At 47.2% G+C, this 19,256-nt stretch overlaps 1 protein-coding gene across 2 annotated transcripts in view; it reads left to right on the top strand.

The window, feature by feature from the left end:
• The window catches only part of LOC134896907 (histone-arginine methyltransferase CARM1-like), a 279,833-nt gene that overhangs the window by 144,162 nt on the left and 116,415 nt on the right, over nt 1-19,256 (top strand). For both annotated transcript variants that reach the window (XM_063913959.1, XM_063913958.1), the window contains 2 exons: nt 3,051-3,155; nt 4,116-4,226. In XM_063913959.1, coding sequence (XP_063770029.1) covers nt 3,051-3,155; nt 4,116-4,226 — 216 coding nt within the window. The remainder of the gene's footprint in view (nt 1-3,050; nt 3,156-4,115; nt 4,227-19,256) is intronic.

Here is a 19,256-nt window from a genome sequence, read left to right as displayed (position 1 = left end):
TTATATTTTCTGCACATCTCTGATCAAAACTCACCAAGTTTCCAGCAATATATACTGCTGCAATTTTATATAATGCCCACATGTATCCTTGGGCTCATATAATGTGTGTACGTCTGCATCATCAGCCATTTACCTCACTGCATGTCCCTGCAGCAGACAGATTAGGCAGGGAAACCAGCAGCTTGAGGTTCCTCTTCCATAGTGGGGACTAGGCCCAGCCTGCTAAATGAAAACTTGGAGCATCTATGGGTGAGAGTAGTGTAAAAATAGGCAGCCCTTCCATGACACCTGATTTTTTCACACCAGTGACCCAAGTATAAGTAAAATATCCTTAAGTGAATAGTTTTCCTTGCACTCCCGCCCCCCCCCCCCCCCCCCCCAAACCTTTCCCTTTACAACTGGTTAAAATAAAAATATTCAATTCAATATTCAATTGATCTGTTTTATCACCCTTATCCCATCCATAGCTGTTGGGTTTAGTGGCATAAAGTGGCTAAACCCGACTAAAGTAATGGGCGCGATCGTGAAAAGTGTTGTTTGGGCATCAAAATTGGTAACTTTTTATGCATTTCAGCTCAACACCCTGGGGGTAGCGAGCTGAAGTGATGATATCGCGCCCATCGGCAAAACAATTGAATAGCTGCCGTCGGGCACGAATGGGGGTGGGAGGGGGTGGAAAGAATTAAATACCGCCCATAGACTCCAAACTTTTAATTTTATCTCTCCCCAGTCCTAGAATGCAAGGCATAGTTAACTTAACAAAGATTTACCGACATGTCCAGTAGAGTCTTTAGCCTGCATAAGACATATAGAATGTATTATATTTACCGTACTAAGGTAGATTTTGCCAAAGCTACTGATCACTGGCAAAATACCAAAAGAAATAAATACTAAACAATTAATGGGGGATTATCCATTATTCTGAGACCCCTAATGGACATGATAAGTGACATGATTAACTTTGTTAATCTCCATGTGATTGCTATTCTGCAGTTTTTTGGATGTTACATTGGACTTAATGGGTAATTCAGAGTTGATCGCAGCAGCAAATTTGTTAGTAGTTGGGCAAAACCATGTGCACTGCAGGTGTGGTAGATATAACATTTGCAGAGAGAGTTAGATTTGGGTGGGTTATTTTGTTTCTGTGCAGGGTACATACTGGCTGCTTTATTTTTTACACTGCAATTTAGATTTCAGTTTGAACACACACCACAAAATCTAACTCTCCCTGCACATGTTATATCTGCCCCCCTGCAGTGCACATGGGCCCTCATTCTGAGTTGATCGCTCGCTAGCTACTTTTATCAGCCGTGCAAACGCATAGTCGCCGCCCACGGGGGAGTTTATTTTAGCATATCAGGAGTGCGAACGCCTGTGCAGCAGAGTGGCTGCAAACACATTTTGTACAAAACAAGACCAGCCCTGTAGATACTTATTCTGTGCAATGATTGCTGCGATGAATGATAAGGTAATGATGTCAGATACCCGCCCAGCAAACGCCCGGCCACGCCTGCGTTTTTCCAAACACTCCCAGAAAACGGTCAGTTGCCACCCAGAAATTCCCACTTCTTGTCAATCTCCTTGCGTCCGCCAGTGCGACTAGAACCTGTGCAAAACCACGATGCTCTTTGCACCCGTACGCCGCGCGTGTGCATTGCGGTGCATACGCATGCGCAATTTTGCCATTTTTTGAACTGATCTCTACGCAGCGAACAATGGCAGCTAGCGATCAACTCGGAATGAGGGCCATGGTTTTGCCCAACTGCTAACAAATTTGCTGCTGCGATCAACTCTGAATTAGGCCCCTAAAGTAATTTATTTAATAAGAAGCACTTTGAAATTCAAAGGTGGTGTGCTGGTCTTCTCTTTTGGCTGCCGGTTAGCGTGCTAAAGAATTGTTGGATATTGATCTATTATGGGACTACAGCACCTGGATACGATACAATTGTAATGAGTACGATTTGTCATCGTTTATACTGTATATGTATATGTATATATATATATATACAGTATATAAATAATAATATATATAAATAATACCCACACATTTCTAGACCACTGCAATAAAGTGGATTCGGATGCAAATCCTCTTTATACTACATTCATGCACTTAACTTTAGAGCTGTTATTCAGTTACAATACCCTTTATTAAATAACACATTTCAATATATTGCCATACCCAGGATTCCAACCTGTAATCGGTTGAATTCTAATCAAATACCCTAATCATTGAGCTACAGTATATGATCCTGCATAAAACCTATGAACACTATATGAAGCTACTGGTACTTTGTCAAAAAATAATAAGCATTGCAATTGAGCAAATGGATTCAGTATGGGATCCCGACAGTCGGATCCCAGTGGTCATAAGACCAACGCTGGAATCCCGACAGTGAGCGCAGCATGTTCCCTTTGCGGGCTCACTGTGCTTGCTACGCTTCAGGCCACCCCCCGAGTGGGGATTCCGGGCCCTGGTCGGGATTTTGATCACTGGTATTCCCTTGGCTGTCGGGATTCCGACATCCGGGAAACAAATTGCTTCCTGAGTAGATCTATGTAGTGTTCAGCTTTTTTACAAAGTACAATTTAAGCTTCAAATAGTTAGAATTCTCTAGCTTAGAATTATCTACCTTTCTATGCAAAGGTAGATAGCTCAATGAATAGATTGTCTGACTGCAATGCCAAAGGCAATAGGTTCGAATCCCCAGCATCTTGAAATGTAATAAAGGACATTGTGACTGAATAACAAAGAAATCTCAAGTTGAGTTCATGAATGTTGTATAGGTATTAGTGACAGAAGAGGTCATGGTAGGAGACAGTGTCAGTCAGGAGATGGGGGGAAGCTGCAAGTAAAAGTACTTAAAACAGATAACTGACAAGTGCCGCCAACAGCGCTCCCTACCCTGCAGCGCTATGTGCAGTGCCCCTCCGCACACACCTAGTTACAGCCCTGCCCCCACCCTTCATTTATACTCCTTTCACTATTGTTTTACAGCAAGGTATGTGACTTTCTTTTCTTTAATATGTATTTCTTATTGTATATACTTTAGTTTTATGGCTGCCTTTCTCAACAACAGAATATGTTACAAGACTATATAAGAACAACTACCTATCACAGAGCAATATTGCAGAACCACATAGACTTCAATGATAAGGTAGGAATTGTCTTTGACTAGTTATTTTTTAGGTTTTCTGTTATGGTATGTTTTTTCAGCCAGGGCGTCTTTAGAGAGGAGGGTGCCCGTGTGTAGTCTCTGTTCTTTCTAGCCGCAGCAGCCGGCAGCGCAGTGGGACACTGAGCACTAGGGTCACTAGGAGACCCAGCTCTGTACTAGAGTCCATTGCAAATGCGCAGGTCTCCAGGAAAATGGTGCAGCGGCTATTTTCCCGGTGAATTTCCTACTGAACAATCTCAAGATGCTAAGAAATTGTCTGCCACCCTATTTTCCTGGGGACGTGTGCAGCGCTGCTGCCACCGAAGCGGGACTCCAAAAATTAGGTGTTTAAGTGCATTGTTTTTACAGATTTTGTTGTTTGTATCACAGGCATTTTAAGAGAGGAGGAGGCCAGTGTGCAGCCTCCTCCGTCAAGACCCACTCTTCTCTGCCACCAGCGCTATAGAGTCTGAGCACTAAAGGGCCGATCTCTGGAAAAATGGCACGGCGGACATTTTCCCAGTGATTTCTCTACTGCGTATGCCCAAATCAATGGGAAAATGGCAACTGCGCCATTTCCTCGGTGATCTCTGCAGGGTTGCTGCTTCCAGTGTGAGACTCTGGAGGGGTACGTATTCTAGAAATGGGTGCAGCATGTGAGTCCAGGGGGCCTTATGTGCACCGCCCTGCTCCTTTACAAATACACCAATGTGTTACAAGCTCTTTTAGACTTCAGTCATGAGAGATTAACTGTAATTTGACTAGTCTAAGACAAATTATTGTCTTTTATATTGGCGTTTATGGTATTTGCTTATCATTCAACAATTCATATTCTGGCAGATATGTTTACATTTGTTTAGCAAGACATATGTTACATAGCAACTTTTTTGTCGATGCACATATCCAATTTCAAATGAATTCTAAAGCAGACATTTGCACCTAACTCATATCCCTGTTTAGGTTGTACTGGATGTTGGCTGTGGATCAGGAATCCTTTCATTTTTTGCAGTACAAGCTGGTGCAAGGAAGGTGTATGCAGTGGAATCCAGCCCTATTGCAAAATACACGGAGGTATTGTGGTTGTGTTATGTGAAGCCAAAGAAAACAATATAGGCAAGCTGCTTATATTTATTTATTTATATTAAAGTAAATGGCTGCAAAGGTACTAATTATCCTTGATATATATGGTTATAGATTGCAGTGCCTTGACAAAGCTGTGATTGCTGATGATTTGTGTAGTGAGGTGAACATATTCCATTACATGGCAAGATGTTTTGTAATTGAATTTTACCTCCTCTATCAGTCTGTGGGAGAGATGTATCAAGCCTTAGAGAGTGCCAAAGTGGACAAGTTGCCTAAAGCAGCCAATAAGCTTCTTACGGTCATTTCAAACTGGATCTAGAGAAGCATTCCATAGGAGGTACCATCAAAAACCGTGTACATGGGGTTCTTTGACCCCTTCTCAAGTGAGGATATTGTTAGATGTGACAGAGGGCCAGATGTACAAAGCCTTGAAGAGTGATAAAGTGGGGAGTGATAAAGTATCAGCCAATCAGCTCCTAACTGCCAAGTCACAGGCCCTGTTTGGAAAATGGCAGTTAGGAGCTGGTTGGTTTCTAGTTTATCACTCTCTACTTTATCACTTTTTGAGGCCTAGTACAGATGGGTCCTCCGTTATCTTGGCTGACTGAGGCGTTAGTCAGGATCAGGCATACGCAGCGTACCTGGGCGCAAGGAGGCGCACCTAGTCGACGGGAGGTGCACAGAGCATTTGGCGTTACCTTTGAGTGTAATACCTAAGATTATCCACCAGATGTCACTTTTTAAAATCACCAATGCGCAAGTGTGTGGTCTCCATTAAAATACAATACTGAACTACAGCGTAAGAACTACTTTACTGGTGCGTCTCATTACGTTACATTATGCCACAGTATGTCATACAGTATGTAACAGTATATACAGTACAGATGCAAATAGTACAGCATATACAGATGCAAACGAACGTGTTACAGATACAGTATGGTCTATTGATGTTAGGGATATGTGAGCGTCCAAATCCCGTAGTATTAAGTATAATGGGGAGAGATAAAAGCTCATCCCTAAGTTCCGGGAAGCCAAATCACTGTGTGTATAGTTTATACAGAAGCAAATGAACGTGTTAAAACACTTGTGTATGCAGACGCAATTAACGAGTGAAAGGAATAATGTGGCTCATTGACTTTACAGTATGTACAGTGCACGAAATGAGCGTCCGAATCCCCTAACAGCATAAACGAACACCAATGGGAAGGAACCGCTCTTTGCAGTACTTTTACACATGAACTTGAGACTCTTCCATGCAGTGTTGTGGGCAAGTGATGAAGGCTCCCGTCTGCCACGCTGAGAGTCCCGGGTTCAAGTCCCAAAGTGACAATCTTTTTTTTTGTGTGTGTTCCCGTGACATTCACTTTATTATTATTTTTTTTCTGTGTAATCCATTGTAAAACATTCAAAGGAAGGGTGCACACAGGTTTCACACAAACCGGGGTAAATCTGCAGGAGTGACTCATTCGCTATCTAAAATACACAGCGGTAATGAGCACCTATAGACATACCAGTAAATATAAATTAGTGTATTCTGACGCAACTAACTGTTCGAGCAACACAGTACTGTAGATCGTCGGCATTAGAGAATCTGTATTGTGATAATCTGTGTTGTACTTAATGAGAAGGGATCACTGCTACTGATCCATTTACACATCTACAGTATCAACGCGACGGCAGTTCTCTATGTGATTTTCATACACAGTATACCGTTGCACATGTCTTGTAACCTGACCTGTCTACTGCATGAACTGTGCAGGATCCCAGGGGGGAAGGGCGATGGGGGTAGGGGGAGGTAGGTGAAAATACAGTGCTTTTGAAATACAGTATGTGCGTCCGAGTGCCCTAAGGCATAAACCAACACCAATGACTATAGCCCGGAGGAAGCCCTATAACGGAGAGAAATGCGCATAGGTGGACAGTGTGTCACGTCCTAAATGCATATATAATGAAATAATACATCTCTAATTATATAAATGTATGTTGATAAATCCTGTGTGCACTGTTGTATCTCCACGGTCTTTATTAAGATAGCGGCGGACACAGTCTCCTGAGAACGCAGGTGTCCATAGCAGATCCAATCATAACGGCCAAGCTAGCGGGGACGCCCGCAATACAGAATAGAAAGGACACACAGGGGATTTTTTTTAAACACTTTTAACTCTTTTAATACTGTACACAATTAAGCCCTGCACGGATCTCACTGATATGGCCGGGCTTCATTGTGTTATGTCCGGCATAACACAATGATGGGGGTAGGGGGAGGCAGTGGGAAAGGGGATGGAGGTAGGGGGAGGCTGTGGAAAAAAACGTGTTTTCCTATCTGAGCGTCCAAGTCCCCTAACAGCATAAAGGGGAGGGGGAAGGGTGAGGGAGGAGGTGGAGATTAGCCAGCGGAGGTCAAAGACGCTGTCGAAAATATTAATTGTCTGTCAGGACCCAAAAAAAGAAACCTATAAATCAATAAATAAAAGTAGTGTGGACAGATACAAACGAACGTGTTAAAGCAATGTTCGGTTTATGTGAGCTATTAAATTAAATTAAAATGGGCTTAAAGCTAAATGTGTCTGGTTCTGAGGGTCCAATCGGCTCAGAATTAGGTTGGTATGGAAGGGGAGACAATTAGCTACTGGAGGATACCAACCACAAGTTTCTGTGACCCCACAAGGCTCATGGCAAGCATCAGAAACCATGGTGGGTCTAAATTAATGGGCCCATTATAGTCTATGGGAAAATAGGTCCATTTTGCGTACTGATATCTCTTTTTCTGGGTGTCCCAGAGACTCAGGACTGGTACCATACAAAAGAGGAGACTCTTAGCTTTCAGGGCAGACCAACCACTAGTTTATGTGATACTGCAAAGGGAAGCGGCAAGCAACCGTGTGTTGGGTCCCCTCCAGTTGTTCGCCCAGCTTGCACGGGATGCGGGGTTTCTGGCTAGATAGGAAATACTGTACAGAGATACTAAGGACGGTGATTTGGAATCCAGGAACTTAGGGAGGAGCTTTTATCTCTCTCCATTATACATAGAAAGATTAAACTTGCCACTCTACGTTACAAGCTATTCGTGCTAATTAGTACACTAGTACTCTAGTAGAACATACTGTACAGAGATACTTAGAAAGATTACAATGGAGAGAGATAAAAGCTCCTCCCTAAGTTCCTGGATGCCAAATCACCGTCCTTAGTATCTCTGTATAGTATGTTCTACTAGTGTACTAATTAGCACGAACAGCTTGTAACGTAGAGTGGCAAGTTTAATCTTTCTAAAGACAGCTTCTGGTGAACGTGGTATGGACCTCCTTATCCAGGTCTCGCGTCAGCTTTGTCCCCTGTTCCATGGCTCGCCGGCAACCTTGTATGAACAACGGGAATCATGATGGAGATACTCCGGGCAGCAGGGTCCAATTGATGGCGCCTTCTTTACGCGTTTCTCCGCTAATAAGGCAAGGATGTCTGAGGATGTCAATTGGACCCTGCTGCCCGGAGTAACTCCATCACGATTCCCGTTGTTCATACAAGGTTGCCGACGAGCCACGGAACAGGGGACAAAGCTGACGCGAGACCTGGCTAAGGAGGTCCATACCACGTTCACCAGAAGCTGTCTGCGGCCGTGAGTATCCGGCATCATCAATTGTGGCTGCTACTAACAGGGGTCGTAGAATACCGCTGTGAACAGCGGATTAACATAGCGCTCTCCCCCTGCTAGCAAAACAAACTTATAAGCGGCAATATAGAGACTGCAATATTTTAAACATTCCGGTTCAAAGAAACTACCGCTTTATCCATTTAAGGAACTTTGATACCTAAATACAAGTTGTTTATATATAACAAAGTGGATGACAGAAGCGGAGTTCAGAGGGACACTATAAACTTTATATTTTGGGGCAAAGGGCAATCGATTGAGGAAAAATTGCACATGTATATGTATTTAAAGCTTTTTTAGAAACTGGTTTTATGTGGAATATATTTAATTAAATGTGTCGTGAATAAATTTACCAAGGTCATTGCACTCCCTTGATAGTTTTTATTATCTCTGTGGTTTATATATATCCAGTGTTTACTGTGTATTGTTATATCTGTATACATACATATTCATATGTAGATTTACTAGTCCAGTGCAGTGTTATTGTTTATATGTAATAATTTCTGCATTGTACCTGTGACTGTGTGTGCCTATAGCTGCTGTGTGGTTTCTATTCTGTGTATCACACGTATTGCTATCACTATATTCTGTACCCTGGGTGGCTAAGTGCTTCAGGGTCTCATATACCATATAGTGTTCCACAGGATATACTGTTTTGTATTTTTCACTTTGTTGCAGTCACCTCACACCGCTTAAATCCTCTGTTTGTGCTCTGCATTTACGGTCACCTAACACAGGCTTTTTTTTTGCTGGTGTTGTATTTGTCTGGATATATTGTACTATTACGCCCTAAGGCTACAGTCCCAATAATGTCTGCTACACAGGACGGGAAATCCGCAGACGCTCCTGCATCATGCAGTGCTGTCGCCATGGATTAACCTGGGGACAAGATTTCAGCTGAGGGTTCAGGTACTGGGTGCCCTGCACCTTCCAATCAGCCCGCGACACCTGTGGCAAATCAAGATCCACCTTGGGCTGCATTTTCAAATATGCTGACTACGCTTGTAACATGATTTATGCCCCCTGTAGGACCTCCTGTGCCATTACAGCCACATATTGTCCCTGTAGTTAATCCACCATGGGCTGATACTTTGTGAACCCAGTTACAGCAATTAAATCAGTCCTTGGTTAAACAAAAACCTAACCCTCGCCCTGCTGGGACCAAAGGGTCATCTAAGCGGGCCATTTCTTCCTCACAATCCACTAATATTTTGGATGATTCCTACGATGATAATGGGGATTACACTGATCCGTCAGACACTGATACAGTTGTTTCTGATAAGGAATCTACAACTCAAGTTGATGTTCCTGAACTAGTTGAGGCTATCAAGCTGATTCTCCAGATTGATGATGAGACTGAACCTCCTGTTATGTCTAAGAAACCTGATAAGTTTAAACGTCAGAAGGTTGCTAAAGTAGTATTATCTCATTCTGACCTCTTAATTGACATACGTCAGGAATCCTGGTCGTCTCCAGGAAAGAAATTTTCCCAGTCTAAAAGGATGTTAGTTTGTTATCCTATCCCTGTGGAGTTGAGTAACAAGTGGGAAACTCCACTGCCGGTGGACTCTCATGTCGCGTCTAGTGGTGTCTTCTACTCTGCCTGTCACCACCGTCACTTCACTGAAGGAACCGATGGATAAACATGTGGAGGGATGCCTGAAGTCTATTTACACACTTACCGGTGCTGTGCATAGACCCACTATGGCAGCCTCTTGGGCTGCAAAAGCTATTGAAGCATGGGTTCAGGCAATTGAGGATGAGCTACCTCTAAATTTTTCTGATACTGCTAGACAATATCTGTCGTATATAACCACAGCCTCTCACTATATTCAGGAGGTGGACTCTGATGCAGGCATAATGGCGGCCAAGGCGTCTACTACATCTATCCTGGCTCACTGGATTTTGTGGTTAAGGTCCTGGAAAGTGGACCTGGACTCCATTTCTCCCAAGTACTAATCCTTCTGCTACGAAGGCTAAGAGTACCACTTTTTGTTCCTTTCGACCTCCATGTAAAGCAAAGGGTCAGGCGTACCCGAGACAGGCTCGTACTTCCAAAACCGACAAAGCCCAAGTCTAAGCAATCCCAGGGTGGGAGGCCAAATTCTGAAGTTCACCCAGGCCTGGTTAAAGACCACTTCAGATGCCTGGGTGCGGGAAGTTGTCTCTCACAGGTATGCAATCTCCTTCAAGAGACGTCCCCCTCACCAGTTCTGCTTGACGGTTATCCCTTCAGATCCGCTGAAAGCACAGACTTTACACTTGGTTGTACAATCTCTCCTAAATACTGGAGTGATTGTGCCGGTAGCTCTGTCTCAAAGAGGTAGGGGCTACTTTTCGACCCTGTTTCTAGTCCCGAAACCAAATGGGTCCTCTCGGCCTATATTCAACCTCAAATCTTTGAACAAATTTGTGAGGGTATCCAAATGCCGTATGGAAACTCTGCGTTCTATTGTACTGGCCATGGAGCCCAAGGACTATATGATATCTCTGGATATACAGGATGCTTACCTGCACATTCCTATTGCCATGTCGCATCAGCAATATCTACGGTTTGCTATTGGCAACCTACATTATCAATTCCAGGCCTTGCCTTTCGGACTGACCACGGCTCCTCGGATCTTCATCAAGGTCATGGCAGTCATTACGGCTCTTCTCCGCCATCAGGGTGTCAGGATCATGCCATATTTGAACGACTTGCTGATCATGGCGAACTCCCCAGAGGTTCTCCTCAGTCATCTGGAACTGACGGTCCAATTCCTACAAGCCCACGGGTGGCTCATCAACTGGAAGAAGTCCTCGCTGGACCCTGCTCAGAGCATGGTGCACCTGGGGGCATTGTTGGGCACACACAACCAACGATTGTTCTTCTCTCCAGAGAAGGTCCTGAAACTTCAGGACAAGATCAGATACTTCCTCTCTCGCCAGAGAGTGTCAATGCACTCGGCGATGCAAGTACTAGGCCTCATGGTGTCGGTATTCGACATTGTAGAGTACGCTCAATTTCATTCCCGCCCTCTGTAGAGGTTATTCCTTTCCAAGTGGGATGGCCTGCCTCGCCGAATCAGGTCTCAAATGATATCCTTGACTCCAGAAGTTCATCTGTCACTGAGCTGGTTTCTACAGGACCAACAGTTGAGAGGGGCTGTCCCTTCTGGATCTCCAACTGCGAGATTGGGGCGCGGTGTTGAAGCAACACTCTCTCCAGGGTCGGTGGACCAGGGAGGAATCTCTCTTCCCGATAAACATTCTGGAATTGCGGGCAGTGTTCAATGCATTGACACTGGCCCTGCCTCTTGTACAGAACAGGCCTGTTCAAGTACAATCAGGCAACGCCACCAGAGTGGCGTACATAAATCATCAAGGAGGCACTCGAAGTCGCATGGCAATGATGGAAGTGTCAAAAATCCTCCAATGGGCGGAACGCCATCTGCCAGCAATATCGGCAGTGCTCATTCCGGGAGTCCTCAACTGGGAAGCGGACTTCCTCAGTCGCCAGGACGTGCATGCCAGAGAATGGAGCCTTCAGTGGACAAGTGAAGCCTACCAGATGTAGACATGATGGCATCTCAACACAATCATAAGGTTCCGGTTTTCGGAGCAAGGACAAGGGATCCTCAAGCAGCGATCGTGGACGCACTGGCAATTCCATGGAACTTTGGCCTGCCATACGTGTTCCCTCCAGTGTCACTCCTGCCCAGGGTAATACGGAAGTTCAAGCAAGAAGGAAGAATACTAATTCTAGTTGCTCCAGCGTGGCCCAGATGGCATTGGTTCTCAGACCTGCAGGGTCTCTCGATAGAGCATCCTCTTCTACTTCCTCAACGCCCAGACCTCCTTATTCAGGGCCCTTGTGTCTACCCGGACCTGGCCAGACTGACTTTGTCAACGTGGCTCTTGAAGCATCACTTCTGAGAGCCAAAGGTTTTTCTGAGGCGGTCATTCAAACTATGTTGAAAGCCCGTAAACCGGCTTCGGCTCGGATTTATTACAGGGTCGGTAATTCTTACTTCACCTGGTGTGCCAGTAAGAACTATCATGCATATACTTTCTGAACTTCCAGACTTTTGGCTTATCTACAACATGGCCTTCATTTAACCTCCCTCATATTTCTGCCTTGTCGGTATGGTTTCAGAGGAAAATTGGGTTGGTTTCAGAGGAAAATTGGGTATCTTCCTGACGTTCATACTTTCACTCAGGGTATTTTACGGATTCAGCCTCCCTATGTTCCCCTGTGGCTCCATGGGATCTGTCTGTGGTTCTGAATGCCCTTCAAGAGTCTCTGTTTGAACCTCTTGAGTCTGTGGACCTTAAATGGCTTACGCTTAAGGTAATTTTTCTGTTGGCTATTGCCTGTGCCAGGAGGGTGTCGGACTTAGGCTCCTTGTCCTGTCATCCACCCTTTCTGATTTTTCACCGTGACCGGGCAGGTTATTTGCATAAGGTGGTAACATCTTTTCACCTTAATCAGGAGATTGCGGTTCCGTCCTTTGTCTCTTCTGGTTTATCTTCCAAAGAGCGATCTTTGGATGTGGTACGGGCTCTCCGTATATATGTGGAAAGGACTGCCTCTATCAGAAGGTCAGATTCCCTCTTTATACTTTTTGGTTTTCACAAATGTGGCTGTCCTGCGAATAAGCAAACTTTGGCCAGATGGATTAGAATGGTGATTGCAAAAGCTTATGCGCAGGCTGGACTCCCAGGTCCTGCTGCTATCAAGGCCCATTCTACTCGGTCTGTTGGACCTTCTTGGGCGGCCCGCCGTGGTGCGTCCGCTGAACAATTGTGCAAGGCGGCTACGTGGTCCTCAGTGAACACGTTCATCAGGTTCTATGCCTTTGATATTTCCACCTCCCAGGATGCTTCCTTTGGACGCCGGGTTCTTGTGCCTGCTACAGTGCGTCTCCTCCCTTGAGGAACTGCTTTAGGACATCCCCAATGTTATTCCCTGTGGAATACCAGTGTACCCCGCTGCAGAAAAGGAGATTTATGGTAAGACTTACCATTGTTAAATCTCTTTCTGCGAGGTACACTGGATTCCACAGGGCGCCCACCCTGACGCACTTCGCTTCTTTGGGTTTGTATGGCATTAGCCGCTAGTCCCTTCTCCTGTCGTGAGAATGTGGGTCTATGTGACTAACATCTACCGTCTTTCTTACCAGCTACTGCATTGGACTGGTTAACGAAACTGAGCTCCAGTGCCTGGTGGCGGGGCTAGAGAGGAGGCGGTGCAGTGCATCCTGGGAACAGCCAAAGCTGCAGCCTGTTGGTGCCTCGGATCAAGATCCAACTCTACACCCCAATGTTATTCCCTGTGGAATCCAGTGTACCCCGCAGAAAGAGATTTAACAATGGTAAGTCTTATCATAATTCTCCTTTTATATTTAAAAAAAGTGTTGTACTCACCTAAGGGCATAGTCTCCATAAAAAAATTGTGACTTGAAAATTTTTAGTTTTCAATTCTCAGCCTTCTCACTCACAATTTTTTTTGGTAGCCACCATTGTTTCAAATTAAGTTTATCACCTCCGAGAGACTGCTCCTTTTGCAGCAAACGTTTAGGAAAGTAAATTTTGCTGTTGTGTCTGGCTTAAGCCACCCCCCCCACACACTTTACCAACGTAGCCACGGACCCCCCTCTCCTCCACCTTATTGATGTGTCTGCCATTGCCCCCACCCCCTGCACGCCCACCCGAACCTTACCGCTGCAACCACTCCCCACCAGCACCTTGTTGCTGTGTGTGTGTCCGGCTGCTGCCGTGACGCCCCCCCTCTCTCAGCTGTCACCTTATTGCTAGGCTGCCCGGCACTAGAGGTCGTGCTGCGGCCGTGGCTGCCCTTCCTCCCCCCTTCCTCTACGGGTACAAGCTGCCATGTAAATGGATTCGGGGGCTGTTCGCCATCTCAGGATGGTGAACAGTTTCCCTTTCAAACTCCGGTGAATGCCAAAATTTCTACATTCCCATGCATGTCTACACTACATCCCCAAGTATGTCTACACTCCCCATACTGTAGTATACTGTAGTATGGGGAGTGTAAAACAGAGCACAACGAAGCCCCTTGTGGGCTCACTGCGCTCGAGTGGGAATAGTCCCTGTTGGTTAGCATGCCGACCGGCAGGCTAGTCTGTGTTTGTGAAGCCAGCGCCGGTATTACCGCATCCCTACATACATATATACATCCATGCACTGCCTCTGTACATACATACATACATACGCTGCCTCCATCTCCTATATATTTGGCTACATCTGACTCTACATCTGACTCTGACTCTGTGCCTGGCCGTAACGCTGGGTGGAGTCACAGCGGTGGGCGGAGTCAGCAAGTCTCTGCTCCTGCTGCCTGTCCATCTCTCTCTCTCCCCTCCCCCCACCCATCAGCAACTCTGACTCCCCGGCCGCGGCGCAGGGCCAACAACAACGGCTGATGCCGCCCCCGGCATACACATCAGGAGGGACGGGTGGCGCAAGAGAAGGCTTTCATAGCCCTCCCTGCCCCGCGTACACAGACCCGCCGCCTCCTCCGCACACATCCAGCTGTCCGCTCTCCTGCTGTGACAGGAGCCGAGTGCTGCAGTGACGTCATCTCCTGCAGCACTTTCCTCCTGTCACAGAGAAGAGCCGGCACACACACTCCAGTCTCCGGGGGCTGCCAGCATCTACAGGCAAGCTGGAAACACCCCCGGAGCGAGAGAAAACATACCTGCGAGGCCACGCCCCTTTCACAGCAGGCCACGCCCCCTTTTCGGCCGCGGGGGTGAGAGATGTGTGTAACAGTAATACTGACCCAGTGACGCCTCTGGACACTACTGTTTACCAGCCTGCAGCAGCCGCCCACAGCCTCAACGGTGAGTCCCTCCGGCCATCCTACCCACTGATTCTATGTGTGGGCGCCACTTTACACAAGTGTCCTCTTCTGGTGCCCTCCCCCTCCACTACTTTCCCCCTCTCTTCATCAGCTTCCTCACTGGGGACCCTCCCTGCCGACCCGCGTCTCTATATCCCCTCCCTACCGCCCCGCGTCTCTCTATCCCCTCCCTACCGCCCCGCGTCTCTGTATCCTCTACCTGCTGCCCCGCGTCTCTGTATCCCCTCCCCAACACCCTGCATCTCTGTATCCCCTCCCTACCGCCCACGTCTCTCTATCCCCTCCCTGCCACCCTGCGTCTCTCTATCCCCTCCCAGCCGCCCCGCCTCTCTGTATCCTCTACCTGCTGCCCCGCGTCTCTGTATCTTCTCCCTAACACCCTGCATCTCTGTATCCCCTCCCTACCGCCCCGCGTCTCTCTATCCCCTCCCTACCGCCCTGCGTCTCTCTATCCCCTCCCTACCGTCCCACGTCTCTGTATCCCCTCCTCCCTACGCCTCTGTATCCCCACCCTACCACCCCGCTTCTCTCTATCCCCTCCCTACCGCCCTGCGTCTCTCTATCCCCTCCCTGCCGCCCTGCGTCTCTCTATCCCCTCCCTGCCGCCATGCGTCTCTCTATCCCCTCCCTACCGCCCTGCGTCTGTGTGCCCTCCCTACCGCCCTGTCTCTCTGTATCCCCTCCCTACCGCTCTGCGTCTCTGTATCCCCTCCCTACCGCCCTGCATCTCTGTATCCCCTCCCTACCGCCCTGTGTCTCTGTATCCCCTCCCTACCGCCCTGTGTCTCTGTATCCCCTCCCTACCGCTCTGCGTTTCTGTATCCCCTCCCTACCGCTCTGCGTCTCTGTATCACCTCCCTACCGCTCTGCGTTTCTGTATCCCCTCCCTACCGCCCCGCATCTCTGTATCACCTCCCTACCGCTCTGCGTCTCTGTATCCCCTCCCTGCCACCCTGCGTCTCTCTATCCCCTCCCTACCGCCCTGTGTCTCTGTATCCCCTCCCTACCGCTCTGCGTCTCTGTATCCCCTCCCTACCGCCCTGCGTCTCTGTATCCCCTCCCTACCGCTCTGCGTCTCTGTATCCCCTCCCTACCGCCCTGCGTCTCTGTATCCCCTCCCTACCGCCCTGTGTCTCTGTATCACCTCCCTACCGCTCTGCGTCTCTGTATCCCCTCCCTGCCACCCTGCGTCTCTCTATCCCCTCCCTACCGCCCTGTGTCTCTGTATCCCCTCCCTACCGCTCTGCGTCTCTGTATCCCCTCCCTACCGCCCTGCGTCTCTGTATCCCCTCCCTACCGCTCTGCGTCTCTGTATCCCCTCCCTACCGCCCTGTGTCTCTGTATCCCCTCCCTACCGCTCTGCGTCTCTCTTTCCCCTCCCTACCGCCCTGTATCTCTGTATCCCCTCCCTACCGCTCTGCGTCTCTGTATCCCCTCCCTACCGCTCTGCGTCTCTGTATCACCTCCCTACCGCTCTGCATTTCTGTATCCCCTCCCTACGGCCCTGCGTTTCTGTATCCCCTCCCTACCGCCCTGTATCCCATACACGGTCCATACCACTGGCTCCTTGATACCTCCCTGACAAACCCTCACCAGGAGTACAGGAGCCATAACCCCCTGCGGTGCCCCCCATAGTTACCGGTATATCGGTGATGCTCCGCTCTGCCGCCTCCTCCCTATCCCTCACACAGCAAGCGCAGGGCGCAAGCCCAGCACCGAGCACATGACCGCGCTGTCCCATGCCCATTGGCCCTGGTACCAGCTCCAGCCATCGCCCTCTCCTCCTACTGCACCTGAGGGGGGCGCGCACATAGCGCATGCAGAGGGGACTGGTGCACCTGCGGCCGCGTGGAGACCTTGCGTGCGCAACATGTCCGTGTTGCTACACCTGAAGGATGGTAAGGTGTAGAGAGAGGACACAGCTGCCCCTGCTCCGCATTGTACCAGCACTTCCCTCTGTGTCTAATGACACCATATACCTCTTCATGCGGGTATGTCTATATCACATACATCCTTATCCGTGTCCTATATATTGTTACAAATATGACATAGGTATAGGTACCGCACCCCCTCCCCCCACACCTGCATCCACCTCCCCATCCACTCGCAGCATCTACATACTCCCTGCCTCATCCGCGTTCCCCCCCGCACCCGCTACATTCTGTACATTGTGCTCTGCAGGCACTGTTCACGCCGTCGCAAGGGGCTACGCCCCCTTCACCATTGGAAGCACTTTCGTTGTGCAATATTTAACGACTAACAAACCTAGGAATGCAGGTAATACTCATACAAATATTGAACCGCAGCAAGGCGTGCAGGGGTTAAGGGGGCGTAGCCCCTTTCGACGGTGTGAAGAGCGCCCGTAGGGCGCGATGAAGCACCTAGTACATATATAAACATACACTGCCTCCATACATACACACATATATACATCAATACACTGCCTCTGTACATACATCCATATATACACACTGTCTCCATACATACACACATATATACATCCATACACTGCCACCATACATACACACATATATACACACACATATATATACATCCATACACTGCCTCCGTACATACACCCATATGTACATCCATACACTGCCTCCATACATACACACATATAAACATCCATACACTGCCTCTGTACATACGTAAATATATACACTGCCTCCATACATACATACATACATCCATATACACACATTGTCTACATACATACATACATACATACATACATACACACATATATACATCCATACACTGCCTCCGTACGTACGTACGTACATACGTACGTACGTACGTACGTAAATATATACACTGCCTCCATACATACATACATACATACATACATACATATATACATACACACATATATACATCCATACACTGCCTCTAAACATACACACATATATACATCCATAGACAAAAGAAAAGGGAGAGGAGCGCTCATGTGTTCATGATAGATACCTGATGAATCTATACAGAGCCGGTAAATAATTAAAAACGATTTATTCAATAACAATTTTACCAATTGTAATTTCACTATTAAAAATATATAGATAAATAAAATAACATGCTGGCCAGCAGTTTTCAACTATCACCAATACTGCTAAAACATCCCTGTTAGGGGATCTGTGCACTGAAAAAGTAGTATCAGCATATAGTAACTTTGTATAAAGCTGTGATAGTAACTGTTCCTTGCATAAAGGATAATTCCACTAAAAGAAAATGTCCTGTAGAGACATCAGCGTGTGTTAAATTGTAACAGTCAGGTTGCAACTGAAGCACGCTGAAATAATGAAGGTGTAGCGGCAGATATCAGCTTATAACGATGTGTCCGATTACCTCCCTGGTGGAAATCGCGGTGTGGTCCTACCCCCGGTAACCGAGCGTCCTCGGTTGTTGGATTGTGCACGGGGGGTGCCTCTTATGTCACCGGCTGTAGCTTCCTTCACAAGCACAGGGGGAAATGATGTATCGGACTTGTGATGCTGGAGCCTGCTTCGGCGGTCGTGCTGGTAATGCTGGTAATTGACAGCGGGTTGAGCGGATTGCAAGTTCCCGTGCCGACACGTGAAAAAGTCACGTGATTTCGTGACGAAACGCGTCAGTCTCCGCCCATTTTTTGAAGCTGCAGCAGTGCTCACCATCAACTCACAGGTGTATCGTGCAGCATAGCGGGAGTCGGCACGGGAACTTGCAATCCGCTCAACCCGCTGTCAATTACCAGCATTACCAGCACGACCGCCGAAGCAGGCTCCAGCATCACAAGTCCGATACATCATTTCCCCCTGTGCTTGTGAAGGAAGCTACAGCCGGTGACATAAGAGGCACCCCCCGTGCACAATCCAACAACCGAGGACGCTCGGTTACCGGGGGTAGGACCACACCGCGATTTCCACCAGGGAGGTAATCGGACACATCGTTATAAGCTGATATCTGCCGCTACACCTTCATTATTTCAGCGTGCTTCAGTTGCAACCTGACTGTTACAATTTAACACACGCTGATGTCTCTACAGGACATTTTCTTTTAGTGGAATTATCCTTTATGCAAGGAACAGTTACTATCACAGCTTTATACAAAGTTACTATATGCTGATACTACTTTTTCAGTGCACAGATCCCCTAACAGGGATGTTTTAGCAGTATTGGTGATAGTTGAAAACTGCTGGCCAGCATGTTATTTTATTTATCTATATATTTTTAATAGTGAAATTACAATTGGTAAAATTGTTATTGAATAAATCGTTTTTAATTATTTACCGGCTCTGTATAGATTCATCAGGTATCTATCATGAACACATGAGCGCTCCTCTCCCTTTTCTTTTGTCTAGCGATTGCAATTTCTAGGGGTATATACAGCCCTTTGAGTGAAGCGAACGTGAGTTCTGATAGATACTCTATTTTTATAATTGGTCAAATACAGACACAGGCGCTTCATTTTTCTCTTTTTTGATATATACATCCATACACTGCCTCCATACATACCCCTATATATACATCCA

This window comes from Pseudophryne corroboree, chromosome 1, assembly GCF_028390025.1.
Source record: "Pseudophryne corroboree isolate aPseCor3 chromosome 1, aPseCor3.hap2, whole genome shotgun sequence".
Classification (NCBI taxonomy): domain Eukaryota; kingdom Metazoa; phylum Chordata; class Amphibia; order Anura; family Myobatrachidae; genus Pseudophryne; species Pseudophryne corroboree.
Note: the sequence above shows the minus strand (reverse complement) of the source record. Positions and strands in the feature narration are given on the sequence as shown.